The following is a 24,304-nucleotide window of genomic DNA, read 5'->3' as shown; positions in this document are numbered from 1 at the left end:
CAGTCCCCTTCTCCGGGAAACCTCGGTGGGCGTCCCCGGGGCGCTCACACCTCGGGAGAATTTTCCTTTAGACTCATTCGCTTTACTCGCCCCACTAAGGTTGGGAATTCTGGCATAAAAAACACAGGAAACGCTTTGCAAACAGATGTAGACTGCACTTCTCAGGAACCCGAGGAGTCAGCACATAAACACTGCATGACCATGCACTTGGAAGCCCCGGAAAGGCCCCCGCGGGGTGCGGTCACCCGGCGGAGTCACGTGACTCTCTGACGGGGGTGCGGGAGCGGAGCGCAAGCGCAGTCCCTTGGCTCCGGTGTGCATATATTTCTTTTTCTGCTATGGTTGGCCGCACGCAAACACTGTCAACTCCTCCCTGCTCTACAGTCTTCTTGTTGCCTGACATTTACTCCTTCCCCAGCCCCCCCGCCCATTGATGACATCAGTTCGACAGGCGGGTAAACCAATCAGAACGCTGCATTCAGGGGCCGGCACGCGGAACCCGTTGCGGCGGGCCAATGGGGAAAAGCCGACGGTGGGCGCGTCCCAACCGCCTCCTCCCGGGGGCGCCGCTGGCCCAGTAGGCGGCGCTTTCCAGTCAGCATGTGGGCGGGGGAGGGCGGGGCCCGGCCGCCGCAGAGGCGTCGACGACGCCGCCGTAGACGACGTTCCTCAGTCTTCGGGGTGGGCTCGGCGGCGCAGGCCGGGCAGGGAGCGCCGGTCGGAGAGCGGCGGCGGTCGGAGCGAGGCCGCGGGGCCGTGGGCGGGCGGTAAAAGGGTGCGGGCGAGGCCAGGGCAGGGTGCGGCGCCTCTGAGTAGGGTCGGTGGGCAGAGGCCTCGGGTTGTGCGGGGTGGGTGCCGGCTCCGCGGGCTTGCACAGAGGCCTGGGCCGGCCGCCGGGCTCCTTGTCCCCGGGCCTGTCGACGACGACGCTCCCGCGGGGGCCCCGCTTAAGGAGGACGCGGCGGCGGCGGCCAGGCCGCGGGAGGCCGCGGAGGATGGAGGAGCGAAAGGAGGAGGGCGAGGCGGAGATCCAGGAGCACGGGCCGGAGCACTGGTTCTCCAAGTGGGAGCGGCAGTGCCTAGCGGAGGCCGAGCAGGACGAGCAGCTGTCCCCCGAGCTGCAGGAGGAGGCGGCGGCCGCCGCGCAGCCCGAACACAAGCAGCAGAAGCTGTGGCATCTCTTCCAGAACTCGGCCACGGCAGTGGCTCAGCTCTACAAAGGTGAGGCCGCGCCGCCATCTTGGCGCCGCCCCGGCCTGCGGAGCTGCCCTTCCGCCCGGTTCCCGGCTCGGTTCCCCGGGCCTGGCCGCTCCTCGCACCTTGCGGGGATAGCCCGACGGCTGGGAGGGGACGGCAGCGCCGCGGACCCCTTGCCATCTGACCCGCACGACGCCGACGGAGGAGCTGCCCTGGGAGGGGGAGCTACGATGAAGGATGGGTAGACCCCTGATTTGGAGTACCTCCTGAGGGTCCCCATATACCGGTCCGGCAGGATCGTGGGGGTAGGGGAGGAGTCCCTGTCACAAAATGGCGAAGGAGGCGGTGGGGCGGCCCTATTGTGCCCCGAGTCGGCCTCGGGGCGGAGACTGCTAGGGGCGCCTCCCTGAGCCTGCCAGGCGGCGTTCGCAGCTTGGGCTGCGCTGTTGTCAGGTTCCCCTTCCTCGACCCAGTAACTCCGGCCTCACGCTCCCTTTGGGATCCCCAAACCCTGAACAAAATGGCGAAACCTAATATGGCCGTTCCGGAGTGAGTGACGCCCAAATAACATTCTTCTTTCTCTATGTCCTTGTGTGTCTTTTTCCCCCTATTGTTTTTTTTTTCCTTTTTGTTTACAGATCGAGTATGTCAGCAGCCAGGACTTTCTCTCTGGGTCCCTTTCCAAAACGCAGCCACCGCAGTCACCAACCTCTATAAAGGTAAAGATAACCTTGCTGTATTGCCAGGTTAGGGGGAAGGGAGGAAGGGCAGGCCACGTTCCGGTTGACAGTCGATGTGTTCTGAGTCTGTTTTCTGCTCTCAAGTTCAGCTTCTACTAACCTTGAATGCCTTGCAACTTGAGAATATCTGTGGTGTTCTAGCTAGATATCCAGAGGCGGTTTTTGACACTCCTGTTCCTCCCTGGGGGACATGACAGTGACTGGGGACACTTACTTGGTTGTTAATCTGGAGAGGGGCCTGCTGGTTACTGTACAGTGCCTGAGACATCCTCTAGCTCCTAGCAAGGATTTAACCCAGTCTGCAAAGTGCCGAGATTAAGAAGCTCTGCAGTGGAAGATGGTGAGCTTTGTTTGGAAAAGGCTTCCAGGGAAGACGTGTTTTTTGTACCCTAGAGGTGGGATTACCCACTCTGCAGATTCTTGGAACTGGCCACTTGGAGCATGGTGGTATGAAAACATTGGAGTTCTCTGAACTCTTGCTGATCGGATTGAAATTGTGAATGTTGGCTTGTGTCTAGTAAGTTCATCATAGCTTTTCTTTCAAAACTACTTAGTAATTTGTAATTGACTGTAAATTGTTGGCGTCTGTTATGGGAGTTTGAATGGATGGCTTTGTTTTCTGTGGTGCCTTTTTTTTTTTTTTTGGAGTTCATTTTCAGATCTGATGACTCAAGGTGTGTCGGTATAAGGTGTTGCTTGCCGTTGTACTGTTGGTAACAATAGGTTTGGTTTTGTGCATTATTACAGCTTTGGGATTTTTCTTGTGATAAAATAGTTTGGGGTTTGATTGTTAGTACACATGCTGCTGCTTAGAGAAAGACTTTTAGACGTTAAAAACAAACAAACCAGTAATGGTAATGGAATTTCATGCAGTTCAGAAAATAACAATTTAGGTTGAGAGTCAGATTTTTTTTTTTTTTTTTGAACTTCCAGAGTGTCAGATTCTTGATGTCATCATTCTGTTAGGAGTTCTAGGTACACTTAGTAGTTTGAGGGGACAGTAATTTTGAGAACTGTTAACTGAAAATGTTAATTTAGGGAATGAGAAACTCAGTTCAGTCTTACTGAAGAAATAGAAACAGCTTATTGACTTTGCTTTTGAGAAGCAGGGTCTAACTTTGTAGCATAGGCTGACATTAAACCTGTGGTTCTGCCTCAGTTTCCCTAGTGCTTAGATTATAGGTGTGTACTACCATGCTCTGCTAGAAACATAGTTTAACTAATTACTAGTCAGCTTTGGTTAGCTAAAAGCTGGATTTTTCAAATTTGGGGGAGGGTGTTAGGGGATGGAATCCAGGGGCTTCAAAAATGCTAGGTCGTCAAATGACTGCTGAGTCAATCCTAGGCCAAGTATCCTAAGTTCTGACTACTGAATAGATTTTTAGCATCTATCAGTGCTTTTGAGGGTCTTGAGTATTCTCTTTGGAATAACTTCATTTTATATAGAACTAAAATTTAAAAATAATTCTTAAATTAAAATTTTAAGTTAAATTCTTTATAATTTATGTACAATAAACTACCTTTTAAAAATGTGCAGCTTTGTTTTAATACACATACTATTAACATAGAATATATCTTCCCACTCTAGTCCCTGGTAACCACATACCTGATTGCTCTACTCTTATGAAATGGCTCCATTGAGTTCACATTTGTAGGCATAAGTAGCTCAATGCTTTGCTTTAATTAATTTTTTTTGAGACAGTCTCTCTGTAGATCAAGAACTCTCTGCCTCCTGAGTATATTAAAGGCATGTACCTGCCAACACCTAGTTCTTTTTACATTGTAATCTGTTATTTTGATACCATGACTTAATATTTTTGCTTATGTAATTTTTGTGTGAAAGGGAAGAAAACAAATTTTGAATGATTTCTGGATGCTGGGTCCCTAGCCTAAGCCATATATTTACTGATATGAATGTCCTATGGTTTTGGGGTTAGTGCATACTGATAGGATAGATCCCTCTGACATTAAAGCTAGCAGTTTTCTTTTTGTGCTAATTCCTTAAAGACGTGGGTTGAGCTGAGTGGTAGTAGTGTATGCCTTTTATCCTAGCACCTAGGAGACAGCGGCCTCTGTTCTCAAGGCCTGGTCTACAGATTTCCAGGACAGCTGGGCCTACACAGAGAAACCCTTGTCTTGAAAGCCAATCCGCAAAAAGGATGGTTGGATTTCAAAATAATTATTGGTTTGATTACTTTATTTGAAAATCATACTTATTGCTAGACTTGGTGGAAAATGTCTGTAATCCTAGCATGTGGAAATTGAGGTAAGAGGAACACTGATTTCAAGGCCAGCCTAGGGTATGTAGCGAGATCCTGTTTCAAAACAGAATAAAATAAATGATTTTCTAGTTTTCTTTGCTTAGAGAGCTTAGGAGCATTGCTTTTGTTTGAATAGGACATGCAGTTCCTGGGTTGTCAGTGTGCTTGTTGATTCTACTAAATGTCCTGTGAGATAAAAGGAACAATAGGAGTGGATACATTTTGTGGGGAACTGGGTGGTTTAGCAACACCTTATTTTTTGTTGTAGGAGGATGGATATAATCGTTTACTTTTACACCCTCCACCTGTGTAATGGTCAGACTGTGACCATTGTAGAACAGACACACAGCTTTAAGAATATTTGGCTAACTTAAATAGAACCAGTAAGTTAATAAAGTAGTATCCCAGGTTAATTGAACATGAAAGGGAAATTTAGCTCAGATTGTTCACAGTTCTGTGGAAATATTTAAACATTTAAAATTTAAATATTTAATTATAACTGACAGAAATCTTGAAGGGATCCTCTGAAGTGGGCACTGCTCTTATGTATTTTATAAAGCACTTGATAAACTAAAAATGAGACCTGTGAAGAACAAAGAGTTCTTGGGGACATGCTTATTTGCTTGTTTTTAAAGAGTGTCTCCTTATGTAACCCAAGATGGCCTTGAACTAAAAGTTTTTCTGTTTCCAGGCTGTTGTACCTACAGATTACTACCATGCCTGGCCTGGATCCATTTTTTTTTTAGTAAAATGTATATATTTTTTGAGAGGTTCTCTATTTTCTTACTAGACAAACTACACCAAGTTAAACCTGACCAAGTCTTCCAGGTTAAAAATGTTGACCTCCATCTAGTACAATTGATGACCATGATTCAGAGCAAACTCTAGGTCATGCCACTGTTTGAATCCTTACAGACCCAACTCTGCTCTCCTCCAGAGTTTTCTCTTGGAGTTGTACTTGATTTTGTGACCAGTTTTCATTAGACTCCATTGAGGAATGGGATGATTTTGCTTTTGTTTTTATGGCCAGGAATCCTGTCATTCTGAAAGTCTTGTGAGAAGATAAGGGGAGTAGTCTAGTCAGAAAAAAGGAGAAGGAAAAAACCTTTTAAAGTTATATCATTTAGTGTGTGTTCCATTTGTATGCAGAAGTCAAAGAACACAGCTGTTGGCAGTTAGTTCTTTTAAACATCCATTAAACTTTGGTCTTCAGGTTTGGTGGTAAGGGCGTTTAATCCACTGAACCTATTCATTGACCCTTAGGGAATCTTTTGGGGGTGGGGGAAATCTTTTAATTGCCAGTAAGCTTTTGAAAAATTGAGCATGCACTTGTGGTTTAGTCTCAGAAAGATTTGGAAGAAAAAACAAGTTTTGGCTTCTTAAGGACAAAATTCAGTCAAGTGGAGTGCTTGGGCATGCCCTGGTGATACGTGCAGGCTTGTAAATCCTACTTACTTGGGATTCTGAGGATGGAAGGTGGCAAGTTCTATGTCACACAGCAAGACCTTGTCTCAAAAAGAGGGCTGGGAGAGTGGCTTGGCAAATACAGAACCTGGACATTCTGTGCCAGATCTGTCAAACTGCTGCTTTGTTTGTTTGTTTATTTTTTACTTTGTTTTGAGTCAGGTGACTGGCAAGAAAATTGTTGAGGCTGGGTTTTGCTTCATTTGTTCATTCCAAAGAGAACACATCCCTTAAATATTGTTGGTTCCTTGGCATAGTATAAACTTTATATCTTGAACTAAAGAGATTGTGAAAAGTTTTGCTTGACTCTAGGTAGGTTTGGTGGGTATTTGGGAAATAACATTGCTAAACTTGTTTTTCTTTTGAGACAATGTTCTTGCTGGTCTTTAACATCAGTGATCCTACCTCAACCTGTTAATTATTAGGATTATGGCATGCTACCATGTCTGTCTCTGAATACCTTTTTTTGCTTTGGGAAGCTTATCTTTTAAGATTGGGCTGGTAGTTGTCATTCAGGAGACAGTTAGCATGGGTATCCCTTATAAGACACGAGGTTAAGCTGGGGTAGGAGCTAGTGAACTAGTCTGTTTTGTAGCTTTTAGGAACCTCATAGAGCTAATTCTCAAGCTCCCCTCCCCAACTTTCCCAAACATATACACAGTATTTCAAGACTAGTTTTGCCTCTTAGCTGTAGATGACCTTGAATTTCTGATCATCCAGTTTCTATCTGGGACTAGAGATTTGTGTTATCAAGTCCAGTTTACTCCATGCTGAGAGTGATGGTTTGTGTATGCTTGGCAGGGCTTGGGCTTTAATATCTTTGTCCTAGCTGCCTGGAAGTCAGTATTTTCCTAGCAGCCTCCAAATAAAGATGTAGAACTATCAGCTCCTCATGTGCCTGGTTCCCCTGGAAGCTGTCATGCTTCCATGTAAGCCAGCTCCAGTTAAAGGTTGCCCTTCTAAGTAGTCTTGGTCATGGTCCCTGTTCATATTAGTAAAACCCTAAGATAGAAGTTGGTACCAGGAGTGGAGTTTTGCTAGGTGATAGGCAGGACCATGTTTTTGTTTGGAACAATGTGGATTTGGAAAGCCATGAAATGTTTTGAGTGGGGCTTAATAAGCTATCCTAGTAAGTAGTAGGAATATGGAAGATTTTGTTGCTGTGGGTTGATTTAAACTGTGCAGACCTTGCCCAATAGATTTAGTGAAGAACTTCAGTATGTGGCCTAGAGACTGTTTTTGTAGTATTTTGGTGAAGTGGCTGCTTTGAGGCAAGGGTGAAGAGACACAGATTGATTGCATTGGCAAAGTCTCAGAAATGCCTATTATAGACTTTGTTCTCTGGTTACTTTTCATGAAGAGCGTTTTGAATAAGCATAGCAAGCTTAGGAAAAATATAAAGTGTATGGTTTGAGTATTAAAGGGGCACCAGGAAGTGAAATGGAGCTGAAGCCTGTGTTCAAAGATACTAAGTTGAACTAATGGAGTGGTGACCTTGGGGCAAGAGCCCACACAGCTAAATTTAGGTCCAAGCATGGTAGTGCAAGCCTTTAAACCCAGGTGGCAAAAGCAAGCAGATCTCTGAGTTCAAGGCCAACCAGGGGCAGACCAAGTTCTAGGTGAAGAAAAGCTTAAATCCAGGTGTGATAGTACACACTTTTAATCCCAGGAGGCAGAGCTGTGAAGAGTTTAAGGTCAATCTAGAGAACAAGTTAAAGGACAGCCAAGCTAGGCAATGAAGGAGTTAGAAAGCTGGTGATGATGTAATAGAACAAGGGCTATGTTCTAGCCTTAGCAAACAGCAGAGCTTTGGCAGCTTTGGCCTTTTTCGTCTCTGGCTTTATAGTCAAAAGGAAAAGACTACTGGACAATTAATGCTGGTTAGCTGAAGCTAAGAAATTAGTGGTGATTAAGAAGAGACCAGTATTACTGAGGTGAACTCTTCTGGGAGTGTTTCTGAGAGCACAAAGAAGCTGTGTTCCAGAGAGCCAAGATTGTCTCTTTTGGTACAGCTGTACTTGGTAATGTGTAAGAGTCACCCAGGTGGTACTGGTTTTGAAGCATGAAGGGGTCATGGAGAGCAGCTGAGGCTTGGCACTGTGAGTGGTCCTGAGAGGCCAGGAGAGAATGTTGGTGAAGGTGCAGTGCCAGTTGAAGGCCCAGGACTGAAGGGGTCATGCAAGGAAGTTGAGGCTTGGCACCGTGAAGAGAGGCTATGAGAGGCTATTGGTGAAGCCTGGTTGCAGTTGAAGACCCCAGTGTATTGGAGATGCCAGCACCATAGGATGATCACCAAGAGCAGCAGCAGCAGTGGAATGGATCAACCTGAGCTTAGAGTGCTGCAGAGGGCAGAGCTGGAGAAGTGACACCAGCAGCCCAGAAGATCCTATATGGATCCCAGCATTGAAACAAGAAGCTGTAACATTGAAGTTGCCTTGGGACCCCAAGATGTTTGAGATGCCAGAGCCATGGGACATCTGCTGAGGAAATCTGCTAACAGGGAATGGAACCAACCTGGGAGAAAAAAGTTCGTTGCAGTCAACAAAGATGGGGAAAAAAAAAAAAGGCTGCTTTGACATCAGAAATGGAGATGGTAGAGTTTGAAGTTTGCCCAGCTGGTTTCCTGTCTTACTTTGAATTACAGCTATGTGACTGGATGAATCTCAAAAGAGACCTTCAACTTTGGACTTCTAACATTGTTGAAACTGCTATAGACTATGGGGGTTTTGGAAGTTGGACTAAATGTACTTTTTATGCTGTGTGTAGGTATGGCCCCCATAGATTTTTCGTGTTTGAACAAGCCTATGGAGGGGGCAGGAATGTGATAGTTATGATTGGCCCAGGGAGGCACCATTAAGAGGTGTAGGTTGTGTAGTAGGTTGTGTTACTGTGGGTATGACCTACCTAGCTGCCTGGAAGTCAGTATTTTCCTAGCAGCCTTCAGATGAAGGTGTAGAACTCTCAGCTCCTGTATCTTGCATGTCTGGATGCTACTGTACTTCTACCTTGATGATACTGGATTGAATCTCTGTACCTGTAAGCCAGCTGTAATTAATTAAATGTTGCCTTGGTCATGGTGTCTGTTCACAGCAGTAAAACCGTAAGACACTGAGGATCAAATATGGGCATTTGTACATGCATGCAAGCATTCTACCTCATATATCATCGTAGCTACATCTCTCAGTCAGTTGTGTTCATTTTATGTTATTTTTTTGAGACACAACTCACCATGTAATTATGTTTGGCATGGGGTTCATTGTATAGACAAGGCTAGCCTTAAGCTCACCGAGATCCTCTTGTCTCTAAGTGTTGTACAGAGTACTGAGGTTAAAGGTATGGGCCACTACATCTGGCTCTTTTTTTCTAGAATTGTTTTCCTTTTCTGTAACACTGGTTCTGAGCTGTCTTGCCCTAGGCTGTCTTCAAAATTATGGCAGTCCTTCTGCCTCACTTTCCAAGTGCCAACAGTCCTGTTCAGTTGTTTCCCTCTAGTTTTTATTTTTATAGCTAAAAAAAGATTTAAAGTTGGACAGTGATGGCACATGCCTTTATCTCAGCATTTGGGGAACAGTCGGGGTGGGGGGATTTCTGAGTTTGAGGCCAGCCTGATCTACAGAGTTCTAGAACTGTTAAGAGAAGCCCAGTCTCAGCCTCACCCTTTTTCCCCAAAAAAGATTTAATATGTGTATATGTGTGAGTGCTTTGCCTGCCTGTATGTATGTGCACCATGCCTATGCCTGATGCCTGTGGAGGTCAGAAGAGGGCATCCAGTTCTTAAAAACTGGATGATTTTAAGTTAACCATGTGGGTGCTGGAAATCAAATATGGGTTCTTTGTATGTAAGAGTAACAAGAGTTTTAAAACACTGAGACAACATTTTAGGCCCCTACCTTTACTTTTAAAAATGACTTTGAAGCATGAGTTGGTTAGAAGTCTGTAAGACATTGAGACTTTTCTCCTGATATTGCATACATTGAGTTATTCTTGCATATCCTTGAACATCATCTTTAGTAAGCCATCTACTACTTACCAGTAGGTAAGCTTCACGCTTCAGAGTCAGGCAGGGGTTCTGCCAGATTGATCTCAGATCTATTTGCTTTGTGGTTATAGAGATGATTGGAGCCATGTATTTCATTGGTGATCTCATCATTTACTTTAAAAACAAGGCTACAAATATCATACAAGCTTTTAGTTTTTCGTCAGCATTTAGGGAGTATTCAAATGTTGACTCAGTTATTTTGCGAGGTAGGAAGTGCTTACTGTAAAAGGAAATAATAGTATTGTCTTCTAAAATTCTGTATGCATTACAATAAGCTTTGGGCAATGTACATTGCTTTTTTAACAAGCAAATGAAGTAGAATGGATAGGGGAGACAGAGTCCTATCACATACTGTTTCTTTCCTCCCTTTCATTTTTTTTAAATTTTTTTTAAGATTTATTTTATTTATTATATATAAGTACACTGTAGCTGTCTTCAGACACACCAGAAGAGGGCATCAGATCCCATTACAGATGGTTGTGAGCCACTATGTGCTTGCTGGGATTTGAACTTTCCTTTCGTAAGGCAAGGTTTCTGTGTGTAGTCCTGGTTCTCCTGGAACCCCGGGTGTAAAACTCTGCACCATGCCATCTCTACTCAGCTTATATCTAACTTCTAACAGTCACTTCACTTCAGTTCAGTTCAGTTCAGTGTGGTCTGTTTGGACGTAACCTACTAAGGTGAACAAAATGAGAATCCGGTACAATCTGGGAGTGCCTAGAACAATAGTTGAAGAAAGTGCTCTACCTTGATAGATGGTAAAGACAAATTTTGAAGCTTTTTAAAAATGTGTTTTTATTTTGTGATCTTTGTTTTTGTGACAGGATCTTGCTATGTAATACCTTAGGCTTTCTTGGAGCTCCTGCAGTCCAGGCTGATTGTGAACTTCCTGCAGTTCTGCCTCAGTCAGCTTTCCAAGTGCTAGGATTGCATACATTTGCTACATGCCTATTCTATTCTGTCGTCAGATTTTATAGGATACAAGTGGTTTTCAGGCCAGTGAGATGACCCAATTGATAAAGGTCCTTGTTCCCAAGTCTGAGGACCTTAGTTAGATCCTTGGGATTCATAAGGGGGAAGAACTGACTCCTTCAGGTTTTGACCCTGCAGCCTGTGCTCACATATGCCTGAGGGAAACAAACAAACACACTAAGTCAGCCTTATTGTCTTCCTTCTGAGTTGCATTTTGTACACAGGATTAACTTGATTTAGTGGTATGCGTTGCATTTCTCTCCTTATTGTTTGTGTGTGGCTTACGTCCATATCTACAGTTTGTGATATCTTTAGTTTGTGTTGAGTTGGTTTTTAGGTTAGTGCTGCCCTGAAACTTAGAAGAGCCCAGTACTAGCTTGCAACAGAATTCTTGTCCAGAATTGAATGGCTTTATTACTGAGAATTATTACTATTGCTAGGTGTAAGATTATGGAAGTTGGTTATGTAGGATTAAGTTACATGTTCTGTTCCTACATCTAATGTGGAGGGAACTTTGCATAATACATAGCTAGTTATCCAAACAAAAACTTGTACTTTTAAGAAGGGAGGACAATAGGCCAGGGAGGCTGATCTCTTCTGGTTCCCATCCTTTGTTTTGGGTGAAGATTAGAAAAATGTATAGGAGATGAAAAAAAGTAGTACTTAGTTTGAGGGTACTACAGTAGTACTTAGGGACAGACAACAGGGGAGTTGTGTCCTAAAATAATTGGAAAAAATATTTCATTTTGGCATTTTTTTTTAAAAAGATTTACTTATTATATGTAAATACACTGTAGCTATCTTCACCAAAAGAGGGCATCAGATCCCCTTACAGATGGTTGTGAGCCACCATGTGGTTGCTGGGAATTGAATTCAGGACCTCTGGAAGAGTAGTCAGTGCTCCTAACCACTGAGTTATCTCTCCAGCCCTTCATTTTGGCTTTCCAGCAGAACTTTAAAGCTGCTGGCTACAAGCAGAATGCACATATATTGAGGGCAGGGAGTGGGTATGGGGACAGTAGTACCCATTCATGAGTAGATATGATTTTGTTTCTCAGTTAAGTAACAACTAATAATATACAATTGGCTAAAGTTTGTCAATTTACTTTTGTTAAAGAAAAGTAGGTTCTTTATGTGTATAATTTTTATTGTTTGACCAGGGTTTGAAAATCAGTTTTAGAATTAGGGCTTGCTCTGAATTTATACTTTGAAGAAATAAATGTTTTGCATTTTAAACATGGCTAAGATAAATTGTAGATAATTAAGAGTATTTGGGTTTCGAATGCTCATAGCTTATAATTCATTTTGGTTAACATAAAGTGGTTTTCTTTAGGTGCAAATATGGCATAACTGTAATGATCACTGTATGTTTTCCTTTTTTTCTAATAGAAAGTGTGGATACCCATCAGCGAAGTTTTGATATTGGAATTCAGATTGGCTATCAGCGACGAAATAAGGATGTGCTGGCCTGGGTTAAAAAGCGCAGAAGAACTATTCGTAGAGAAGATTTGATCAGCTTCCTATGTGGAAAGGTTCCTCCACCACGAAACTCTAGAGCTCCCCCAAGACTGACTGTAGTGTCCCCTAACAGAGCTACTTCAACGGAAACTAGCTCATCTGTAGAGACTGATTTGCAACCCTTCCGGGAAGCCATAGCTCTGCATGGTAAAGCCGTTTAACATACTTATTTGGAAAATGGTTAAGAGTGTGCCTGTGGACCCATTTTCATGGTTAGGGTCAGGTCCAGATATGTAGTCTGTTTTTGTCTGTACAGTAAGTAATTCTTGTTCTAGAAGTGTTGAAATAGAATGCAATCTAAGCATACATTGGCAGTCCATTTGAAAGGTTACTTTGAACTTAGTATTACAGTAGTTATTTCTACATCACTGATTGAATTCATTGTTTTCACTCACATGTTGTACATGTCTTCTTAGTTTTCTTGAGTCAAAGGGCAAGTCCTTGATTAAGAGTTCTATTTACAGTTGCTTGGAGTGCTTCATCCATGATAGTCAAGTAAGGCAGGTAATTGAGTTGGTTCTCATGGGAATCAGGAACTGCGTCTAACACTGTTGATTATCTAGTTTAGAGACTGGGAATGGATAACCCAGGGAAGGAAGTTGGAGAAGTCCTACTCTCTCTGCTTGCTGTCTCTTGGACCCTTATTGTTTAGGTGGATAGGCTATGAGAAGTGTAGCCAATGGCCAAGTCATCACTGTTCCCCAGGCCAGATCTGTTGTGCAAATGTGTTCTTGGCTCAGGATCTAGTATTCTTGGACAGACAAATGTCCTTGGTGAGAAGTCTGATGTTGCTATCTCCTACAGACTTTATATGAGAGGGTTACTTACCGTGTAACATGGTAGGCTGCTATGGGTAAACAACAGCAACCAAATGAGACTTGGACACAAACAGATAGCCAACCAGGGACGAGTGAGTGAGGTAGGTTATGTATCCTATCAACAGCTAACATTTTTAGGCCAGAGAAGTGGTCATAGGCCATTTAAAATAAGGCTAACCTGCTAATAATCAATGGATATATAAAAATGACTTCCATGTTATAGAAATGTTAATGCCTCCAGAGACCGTCCTCTCTTTGGCAGCCAATCTTTATTTTCTTGTGTCCTTAATGAAAAGATGGGAGCTGGAAGAGTGTGTCACCTCCCTCCACCCCGCTTCAGATTTACTTGAAAGTTTGTAGGAAAGAAGTTTGTAGGAATGCAATTCTTAGGGCTAAATATTTTTTTCTATTATTCACTTTTGAAAAAATTAGGTGGATTAGTTGTCAGATTTCCCCTTAAATTTGGAAAAACTATTCCAAGAGAGGTCAGATTAATTTAGGGAGAAGCAGAAGATGATAGTTTGCTTTCTTAAATGATAGTTTGCTTTCTTAAATATTGTCATTTTCTTCAAGTGTGGTTTGTGATTGAATTTATACTTAAACTCTTTTTCCTGGATATGAGTATCCTGCAAAGACAGTCTTAACAAAGCAAGAGCTGTGCTTGCTAGATAGCCATGGCAGGGTATACTGTATAGTAAGAGAGGGACCCAGAGTCCATGAGGAAACAACTGCTCTGCCCTTAACTGCTGTTGCATTTTTTTCAGGTCAGATTTGTTTAACCTGTGATTTATTATTCTTTGAACTTTGAGAGTTTATATAAAAATTTTATCATTATAGAAAGCACAATTACTTATGCTTAAATTAGGATGGCATTAATAAGCATAAATATAAAACCAGTAAAAATAAGTCTTGCCTATGGCGAACTTAGAGTAAAGCACCAATTCAATACATTTTTGAGTGGACTGTACTTTTATTTGACAGGTTCATGTGTTGGACTAAAGTTTTAGGGCCTCTTCAAAAAATTTTAGAAGCAATTATATTTGAATGTGTATAATGGCTGTCAGTATACTGTGGAGTATCTGGATTTGAGGGTTTAAGTGAGGATAATTGGATTAGTAACAGGGTATTGTTAATTAAATGGTAAGATAGAGGAATGACTATGGTATCCTTATCTGATCTGTAAAGAAAGTGATTGAAATATGTATTTGGAAAGATCTTAATTAGGGTAGAAATACTATACCAGAGGGTTGGGGTTTTTTTGTATTATTTACATAGTCATTTTTGAAATACATAGTCAAGTTACAGTTTTCAGAGAACTGCATTGATGAGTGAGTCTAAATACATGACATTTTAGAACAAGGAGGCATGGAAAAAGAATGTTTTAGGCAGGCATTTGCAGTGGAAGCAAAACATCTTCACCTTTTTTATGAAAGGGACTACTTCCCTCTTAAGTGTGCTCATTAGTTCTTGGAACCCCTCCACCAAAAAGATCTATTGACACAAAATCTATATTGGGAGAAAAATAGGGACTTTGAGGTGATTGAAGACATAGACAGGGAATGCCAAGAAAAGTTACCCCTAAGGGGTAACCTCATCAGCTGGGAACCAGCTTAGTGTGAGATTTAGGTAAAGTTTTGATTAGAAGTAGATTTTTTTTTAAAGATTTATTTTACATATATAAGTACACTGTAGCTGTTAGAAGTAGATTCTTTTTCAATATTTCTAACACTTTTTTTTAAGGAATGGACTAAGATAAAGACCTTGCACAGAAGTATGTAATAGAAAATAAATACACATTTTAAAGTTATTTTACAAATTGTTTTATAAACCTAAATTTGTACAGAGAATGATGTCCTATATGAGATGTAAGGCTGAAGATTTGAGTCTCTGTTATTGGGAACTTAAGGATATAATCCTTGTTAATGAATCATAAGATCACTGGGTTTTTAAAACAAGACAGATTTGAACAGAATGTCTACTTTTTTTTTCTTATTTTAAAATTTTTTTTTTTTTTTTGGTTCTTTTTTTTTTTTCGGAGCTGGGGATCGAACCCAGGGCCTTGCGCTTCCTAGGCAAGCGCTCTACCACTGAGCTAAATCCCCAAACCCTAAATTTTTTTTTATTAATTTTTATTTATATGAGTACACTGTAGCTGTCTTCAGACACACCAGAAGAGGGCACCAGATTTCATTACAGATGGTTGTGAGCCACTATGTGGTTGTTGGGATTTGAACTCAGGACTTCTGGAAGAGCAGTCATTGCTCTTAACTACCAAGCCATCTCTCCAGCTCCAGAATGTCTACTTGACCCAGATAGAAGTAGGTGAAGTATTTGGTTTCTTGTGTCACAACTACTGAAGGAACCAAGGAGCATGTTGCAGAACCTCACTGAGTGGTAGTTTTTGTCAAATTTCTTTTTGATAAAGTCTGTATTAGATTTCTTCAGTGCCTGAGTAGTAGTACACTCCAAGTCCTGTTGCTTCTCTTCTGACATGTCTGTCTGTGGTTTTGATCACTGCCTTCCCAATGTCTGTGCTAGAACATGGTCACCATGAGCCAAGGCTTTGGGGGCAGGGGTTGGTGCTACTCAGAAAAGGAAAGTAGGTAGGATCTCAGCAAGCTGTGGTTCCTCTAGGACACCAATTCTCAGGCTGTGGGTTTTGACCACCTTGGGGGCCAAATGACCCTTTTACAGGGTCACCTAAGACCATTGGAAAACAATCATATTTATATTGTAGTTCATAACAGTAGCAAAGTTACAGTAACAGAAAACAGTTTTATGGCTGGCGGAGTCACAACACGTATTAAAGGGTTGCAGCATTAGGAGGAAGGCTGAGAAAGAACCGCTGCCCTATAGGATAGTTTTGTTTTGAGATAGGGTCTCTACACAGCTCTGGCTAGTTGGGACTTACTGTGTAGACCAGACTGGCCTCAAATTCACAGAGATCCACTTGCCTCTTCCTCTAGAGTGCTGGGACTAAAGGCATACACCACCTTTAAGGGCAAGATCTCATTCCATAGCCCAGGAAAAATGTTCATCAAACAGTTTGAGTAAAAACTATATGGTGGCTAACAGTCTGTAAGACTTGGAAGACTAACCTTTTTTTTGGGGGGGTGGGTAGGGGGAGGTCACTTTCCTGTAGCATCTTGCTTATTTTCTGTGTTCTGTAAGACTTAGTTATTAGATGTTACATTCACAGAAAATAAAATATATAGGCTCGTGGCAAACTGATTTTTTTGTTTTAGTTTTTTTGTCTTGGTTAATTCTCATGTTAAAATAACATTGAAAATCTACTGGGACTTTTTATATAAACAATTCACATAGACCAAAAATACCTTCTGACAACGCCCTTTTCCCTCCTAGGGTGCGTCATCTTTTACTATGCGTGCTGCTGTATTTGGGAGGGGGTGCTGGGGAGGACTCTTTAACTGATCTGACTTAGAGTTTACAGATCTCTAACCCGGGCTGGCACATTCTACAGGCTCTTTAGGGACCCCCTTAGCTTCCAGATCTCTACTCATGTTTAATTCTCTAGGTGCCCATCCTGTTTTGTTTTGGTTTGTTTTCAGCACATTTTTCAGGGTATCCTGTGACCGTTTGTCACACATATTTCCTTTTTTTCTTCCTTCCTCAGTACTAGTGCTTGAACCTAGGGCCTTGCACATGCCAGGCAAGTGTTGTTAGCATTGAGCTGTACGTCAGATGACACTCCATACCAAACTCAGCAGCAACATGCCATCTCCATGTGGCTATTCGGCACTCTACATAGATTGGTGAAAGGAGTGCTTCTACTTTGTTGAGACAACTGGATGATTTAATGTCTTGGATGTAGTGATTTTCTGGGGACAGAAAGGGATATCTCTCAGTTTGGCTATGGGTTTGGGGAAGGGTCTCTGGAGGGAGGTGTGTTTAGGCTTAGGGTAATCTGTTCTTGCTGTTATTTATGATGTGACCAGAGGCTGCTTTAAAACCATTGGAATGATCTTTTTCTTTCCCTCCCTACTTTCCTGATTTTGTCTTTGATCTGTCTAGGATTTTTTTGTGGTCTTGCAGAGGCAAGTAGAAATCCATTGTAGTCAGGTGTTGATCTGGGATGAATATCTTAGCCCTGCTGGTAATGTCCTGAATCTCTTGTTCTTTTCACACACAAATCTCATTCACCTGTTTATTTATAGTCTAAGGCTGATCATGTGACTTGTGACACAGCTGCTTTCTATTTTCTTCCTCCTCTTAATCATTTTTAACCCAGGCTGCATTTGAATTTATGACCTCCTAACTCATTTTCTTGAGTGCTTGGATTACTGATGTACACCAAAACATTGGGCCTGTTGCCCCCTTCCTTCTCTTTTTCTTTTTCTTTCTTTCTTTTTTTTTTAAATATTTATTATGTATACATCATACAGCTTTCTGCCTGCATGTGTGTCTCAAGGCCAGAAGAGGGCACCAGATCTTATAGATGGTTGCGAGTCACCATGTGGTCGCTGGGAATTGAACTCAGGACCTTGGGAAGAGCAGATAATGCTCTTAACTTCTGAGCCATCTCTCCAGCCCTCTTTTTCTTTTTTAATTATAAGACAGTGTGTATCTTAATTGTCTAGACTGACCTAGAACTCTGATAACTTTGAACTCTTGATCTTTATGCCTTCACCTCTCAAATTCTATGATTACAAGCATGTATCTTTTCATTTTGTCTTTGTTTTTAAATGTAGTTATTGTAGTAATACAGTCTTGGTTGACCTATAACTCAATATGTAGTTATGTGGAAAGGCTGACCTCAGCTCCTGGGTGATCTTCTTTCCTCTTCAGTACTGGGATTGTAAGTGTGTGCCATTACACCTGGTTTCCTACTCTTAACTGCTTTTCTTGAACCAGGGACTCACTGTGTTTGCATACTGTACTTTCCTAATGACTGAGGTTGTTTTTTGCCATTCCTTTTTTGACTTTCATAGAATCTAGCAAAGAATATGGTGTAACTATAGGGGTGAATACAGAGGTCTGAGAGGTGTGGGTATAAACAGCACTGTGGGGACTTGAGAACCTTTGTAAAGTAGGAGAGAGTAATCTGTGTGCCTATTTAATTCCTGGGAAGGAATCTCTCACATTAGAACAACTGGTATTTTGCAGGGCCTGAGAATGAAACCATGAGAGCTAGTCTTTTTTTTTTTTTTCTTCTTTAGAACGTCAATGGGTAGTGCTACTGTTCAGTTCTTATAGAGAGCTAGCTAGTCTTTTTGGCGTATACTTTAAAAGAAAGAATTCTTTATTTGTATACTTTTCCTTTTTTTTTTTTTTCCTTTTTTTCGGAGCTGGGGACCGAACCCAGGGCCTTGCGTTTGCTAGGCAAGCGCTCTACCACTGAGCTAACTCCCCAGCCCCAGCTCTGCCTCTTGAGTGCTGGGTTTGCACAGCAGGGCCTTTAGTGTGCTGCATGTCAACAGGAAGCCCAGAAGTTCCTCATTTAATGTTCACCTGCCCCGTGTTACTGGTTCATGATGGAGAAAGGCTAATTTTGTTAAGGTAGAATAGGTTAATAAGTGATGAAGTAGATGGTTTGGGAAATTTCTGGCTATAAAAATTGTTCTCCCGCCCACTGTGCCTCTGTTACAGTTTAAGGATACCCAATTGTATTGCCCATATTTCCCCCCTTCCTGGGCTTGGATGGGTGGGAAGTTTTGAAGCAATTTTAGAATAATTTTAGGAAACATTTAAATTTTATGTGTCTGGGTTTCTTCTATCAATGAGTCTGGGTAGAACTGTATCTGAAGATATATGCCAGCTTTTTGTATCCTTAGTGGTAGGAAGAACATAGTTTTTATGTATAGGCCTCAATATTCTATGCAACCTTGGGCAGTCTGCCTAAGATTTCTAATACTATCTTTGTAAAAATTATCTCCTTCATATGGTAGTATATGAGAACCATCCAGTTGCTTATTCTTTCAATGATCTTGTGTAGATGTTGTTCATTCTGACAACCATAGCCTTTTTCCTTGACAGTGGTAAATTATGGCTCTCACTCATGGTGTTAACTTGAAGCTTTTCTTTTTTTTTTTTGTAAATTTCATACACAGACATATATACATAGATACATACATACATATGGGTATTTTGCTGCAGGTATGGTTGTGTATCATTTGTGTGCATTGCCTGTGGAGACCAGAGGCGGCATTGGAGCTCATTGAACTTGAGTAACAGATGGTGGTTAGCTACCGTGTGGGTGCTGAAAGTCACAGGAGCAAGTGCTCTTAGCCTCTTAACTATCTCTCCAGCCTCTGTTCGAGTTCGTGCTCGCTCTCGCTCTCTCTCTCTCTCTCTCTCTCTCTCTCTCTCTCTCTCTGTGTGTGTGTGTGTGTGTGTGTGTGTGTGTGTTTTTTTTCCTCCTGATTCTTGAGCTTCGTTCCTGTGGACAAGCTGGAGAGGTTGGTTCTGAGTTGCCCTCTTGAAGCTAGTGCTACTTGGAGAGCCTTAGTCTGAAGTCTGTCCTTCATGGTCGTCCTCATGGAGATAGGTGCAAGGGTGCCTAGTAGAAAGGCATGCACATTCCAGAGGGAAGGCTTATTACCAAAACAAACTTTACTCATCTGATAACTATTAAAACTAAACTTCACTCTCCTAAAATAGGTGGTTTTTGACAGTTGCTAACTTTGGTTCAAACTGACTTTTTAAATTTAAAGATACTTTTATTCCAAAAATTATTTTGATGACATTGACTTTTGTGCTAGACTTAAACCCACTGAGCTTAAATTGTTTTTTTTTAAACTTATTTGAATTGTATTTTATTTATTTCCAGTGTTTTATTGGATATTTTATGTATTTACAATTCAAATTTTCCCCTCTCTACCATCCCCTCTTAAGTTGTTTTAAAACTATTTGCTATTTTAGACTCAGGCCTATGCATGCAGAGTCTGGTGTTCCCATTGGCACTGAGAATTACTGCTCTTCGTCAGCACTTCTATTTAAGATGCCGTGTTCTCAGTCTTAGGCTCTTTTCTGTGTTAAAGTCAGCTTTGGAAGAAGGATATGGGCAAACTCAAGGCAGTGGAGGCTTTTTTTTGACACACTCGAAAAATAAGAGGAATAAACAAAAAAGATAGCTTTTGTAATTATTATTGCCTTCTTTTTTTTTTCTCCTGGAGACAGAGTCTCATTGTACATACTTGCCTGGCCTGGAATTTGTTGTGTAGAGCAAGACTGTCTTTAATTTCTGGACTTCAGAGAAGCTCCTGCCTCAACGCTTCCTAGTTGCTGGGACCATAGGCACATTATTTGTGTGTGTGCTTGCTTGCTGAGGATCAAACCTGAGGGCTTTGAACTGAGGGAACCTGGGTCTTTGGAAAGGTATCTTTAAGATTATTTTGTAATTAGGACAAGGCTCCTCGTGCTGAAGGTTGAAGCCCTTTTTTGTTTGAAAACCCTTTGTTTTCTTTGTGGATTTGTTACAGGTTTTGATTTCTGCAGTTTAAAACATATATAATATATGGACATACACAAAGGTATATTTTGCCTTTTTGTAGTTTAGTACTTTCTATAGATAGTATTTACTCAGAGTAAATACCAGGTGCTATTTTGCAAACACAGGGACATGTGACTAAAGATGATTCATCTTAAAGAATGTCTGACCTGGTAAAATTAACACCATCTCGAAGCATGTAAGCTTAAGGAATCCATCTGAGGCACAGTGTTATGCGTGTGTTCATTTGTTTGGTAGAGGGTAAGTCTGAGCCTTGTGATAATTATTTTCCTTGCTCTTGAACGTTGGGCCTTGTTTATGCTAGGCAAGCCTTTAACACTGAGCTCCAGTTCTAGCCACATCCTTAGCATAAGTTAAGTTCCTTGCCAGCTCCCTGGGGTCTAGAGAATCTGGTTGTGGGGCCTGATTTTTTTTTTTTCTTTTTTTTTTTTTTTTTTAAATGGAGTCATTGGAATTTGGGTTTGGTGATTTCATAAGAATACTCACTAGAAGTTCTAATTCATCAGACACAAAGCATTAAACAGCTACCTTCTTTACCTCAGAAGGAAAGGTGTGACTCTAGGCATCATGAACCAGATTTCTTCTCAGCACAGGCTTCACAGTGACTCTGTAGAAACATTCTTGGCTTACATGTGACAGAATGACTTTTAAAGAAATAACTACATTTAGAGAAACTGTGATAAATTATACACTTCCTAGTGCCTGAAGGAAGAGCTTCAATATTTTGTTTGGTTCTCTTCCTCCTTGGTCTCATTCTACCATCCCTTCTGATGACTTAGCAGAAGCATGAGAAACATAGCTTGAGAGCTAGCACAGGTGCTTACAACTTCCTAAGTGAGATAGTATACAAGAAACTGAAATTTTTAATGGCAGAGAACTGGTTAGAACCAACTTTTGAGGGTTTGTTGCTGTCTGTTCATCTTTCACAGCAAGTCCCCCCCCCCCCCTTTTTTTATTCTCCTGAGCAAACATTGTAATGCTTGGTGAATAGTTGTTACAGTCAGTCTAAAAACATTTGGAACTTGATGTAAGAGATTTTACCACCAAAGCTCAATCTCTTAATCACTTATATTTGATTTATATGTAGCATCTTGTGCCTTTACATTCTCTCTGAAGGAACTTTTACATCATTAGCTTTCCTTCAAGCCAGCCCTAAAGACCAAAAAAAATTATAGCAGGACACTTAGACTAGCATTGATTTGGATGAAAAGTTGGTATTTTCTTTACGTTAAGGATAGATGTTAGACTAACTAACCAAAGATATTGGAGATAGATTAAACTTCAATATTAGTAACATGGACTTCTTGAACTTGTAATAACATTTTTGTTGGATATTGTAGTGGAAAAATTAAAACCCTTGTACTTACTCAGTAATCTGTTGGTAGCTATTAAACAGTTCAGCTATCCCAGTTTAATTCTGGAGAATTTCTTAAAAGAAAAAGGCTTGTGATTCTTGAAATCTTGTGATTTCACTCTACAGAAACAAATGAAGCCAAGTGATGCATTTTTCTTCTAGTCTTTTTTTTTTTTAATGTATAAATATTTCACAGTTGAGATCATACTGCATATATGGTACTGTATCTTGTTTTTCTCACTTAACATCATGAACCTTTCTTTCCTGTGGCATTAAAACTGTCTTTGAAAAATGGATGTTTTGATAAATGGAAAGCATTTGAGGCTGTTAGTATAACTGAAAATGTTTTCTTGGTGTGACACATGTACCTTTGTAATTGGATTGATTTAGTGTGCTTCAATAAAAATTCAGTATTACAATTTACAGATTGGGGTGGGGAGTGGTATCTACTTTAAATGACCAGAACCTTCCTGGTGGGATTTTTTTTTTTAATATTTATTTTCTTTAACCTGTATGAGTACACTGTAGCTGTTTTCAGGCACACCAGAAGAGGGCGTGAGATCTCATTACAGATGGTTGTGATCCACCATGTGGTTTCTGGGAATTGAACTCAGGACCTCTGGAAGAGCAGTCAGTGCTCTTAACTGCTGAGCCATCTCTCCAGACTGGGATTATTTTTTTCTTTAAGGATTAAACTCTAAAACACCACATGACATTGACACTGCAAGTACTTGGACGTCACTAAGCACACTGCACAGGGAGCACTCACACTTGTACAGTTCATTTCCAGGAAAGAACAGTCAGCTCTTAGCCTTCTTAGGGCTAACACCCTATACCCTCCTCCCCAAGAGGGACCTAAAGTGTGCTGAAAGCCAGGAGAGATAAATGGCAGCCTCAGGTCTCTGGCTGTGAGGTTTCCTGGGTGAGATTTTGTTTTCTGTGTGACTTAACTGCTGGGAAACTGAGTTCTATGTAATTGCTTATACAACAGCAATGCTCACACTGTATACAGTAAGCATGGGATGATGAGCATAGTTCTGACAGTAGCGATGCGCTGCTTTTAGAGTTCCTATAACCTGGACTGTAAACTTGTTTTTTACTCCTGGGAGTTTCAATGAATGATTAAATATCCTGGGCTTAAAAACAACAAACAAGGAAACAAACAACACTATTTGCAATGGATGCAGAGACATTAAAACATGAGTTTATCTTATGTTATGCAACTGAGATTTTTTTTTTCTGTCTAATGTGACCTGTGTTTGTCATGATATTTCCACACTCCTTTTGAAAACATGTTTTTGGTTAAGGACGTACAACGTTTTAGTTTTAGTTTTTTAGTTGTGAAGCATGTTCAGATTTTCTGTACTTGTGTAGCTGATTGTTCATGTGGCTTAGCAAGGTTTTCTAAAGCAGCTTCAGTAGCTGTCACTGATTTTTTTCAAAATAAAATTTGGGCTGTTCTTTATTTTTTGTGGTTATCTTAATTTTTTTTTTTTTTTTTTTTGTTTTTAACAACTTGTGAAAATTCTTCTGGGACGATTAGTGAATTCAACTTTGAGAAAATTCTCATAGCTGAGGCTAGATGATTGTTCTATACAGTTAAAATCCAGTACTCTGTAGAGAAAGATGCATCTCAGGTGTTAGGGGGATTTTCATTTGTTCAAGTTGCTGCATAAAGTATTTTGTTTTTCATAAAGAAGTTGAATTAATAAACACTGGATGGAAGTGACTTAGTCCACTGCCTTTGACTCTTTGGTACTGGTCATTACCACCGTGAACATTGATGAAGGGCATGGGTTGGGTTCAGTGCAAGCTCCCTGTGGGTAGTTTTATTTGCAAAAGGGATTCTGAATTATAAAAGCAGCCCCGTTTACTGCCCAGCTCTTAGATTTTACAGTATAAGTACTTTAGAAACTGCATCCTGGAGCAAGTACAAAAACTGGTCAGTATGTCTCCTGACTAATTTGGGAGGCTCAGACTGTAGGACCCTGTTTAAACACACACACACACACACACACACACACACACACACACACACACACACACGAGAGAGAGAGAGAGAGGGAGAGAGAGAGAGGAGAGAGAGACAGACAGACAGACAGACAGACAGACAGACAGGACACAGTGGTCCTCGGATGCTTTCCGTTTGAGTTTTCAGGAGGAAGGTGCAGGTGGAGTTTGAGCCAGTATGGACTACTTACAAAAAGGCTGTGGAGCAGGATGTTGTGGGCTATAGGGATAAGAAATGCAAGGCTTTCACAGCAAGAAGGCTATGGTGTATGGGGGAAAACCCAACAATTGGGAAGAGTTGAATTTAAAATGATGGAATTGATAAGTAACTAGCTAGTAGCAGCAGTCTTGCTTTATCTCCTTGAAATGAAGCCCTGTATTTCAGTGAGCTTTGAAATGTGGGCAGGACTCTAAAGCACTGTTCTTTAATAGAATTCTGTGTGTGTGATGTGTTAATAAGTTA

The 24,304-nt window shown here is 41.3% G+C and overlaps 1 protein-coding gene across 2 annotated transcripts in view; it reads left to right on the top strand.

The window, feature by feature from the left end:
- The first annotated feature begins 633 nt into the window (after positions 1-633).
- Positions 634-24,304, top strand: part of Hapstr1 (HUWE1 associated protein modifying stress responses) — a 28,942-nt gene continuing 5,271 nt past the window's right edge. The window contains exons 1-4 of one of the 2 annotated variants that reach the window (NM_001106972.1): positions 634-699; positions 830-1,221; positions 1,836-1,916; positions 12,063-12,338. In NM_001106972.1, coding sequence (NP_001100442.1) covers positions 996-1,221; positions 1,836-1,916; positions 12,063-12,338 — 583 coding nt within the window. In that variant the 5' untranslated portion in view covers positions 634-699; positions 830-995. Of the gene's footprint in view, positions 1,222-1,835; positions 1,917-12,062; positions 12,339-24,304 lie in introns of both variants that reach the window. The other variant, XM_006245754.5, reaches the window with a different exon arrangement.

The sequence above is a fragment of the Rattus norvegicus genome, chromosome 10, assembly GCF_036323735.1.
Source record: "Rattus norvegicus strain BN/NHsdMcwi chromosome 10, GRCr8, whole genome shotgun sequence".
NCBI classification, from domain to species: Eukaryota; Metazoa; Chordata; class Mammalia; order Rodentia; family Muridae; genus Rattus; species Rattus norvegicus.
This window is presented reverse-complemented; position numbering and strand designations above follow the sequence as displayed.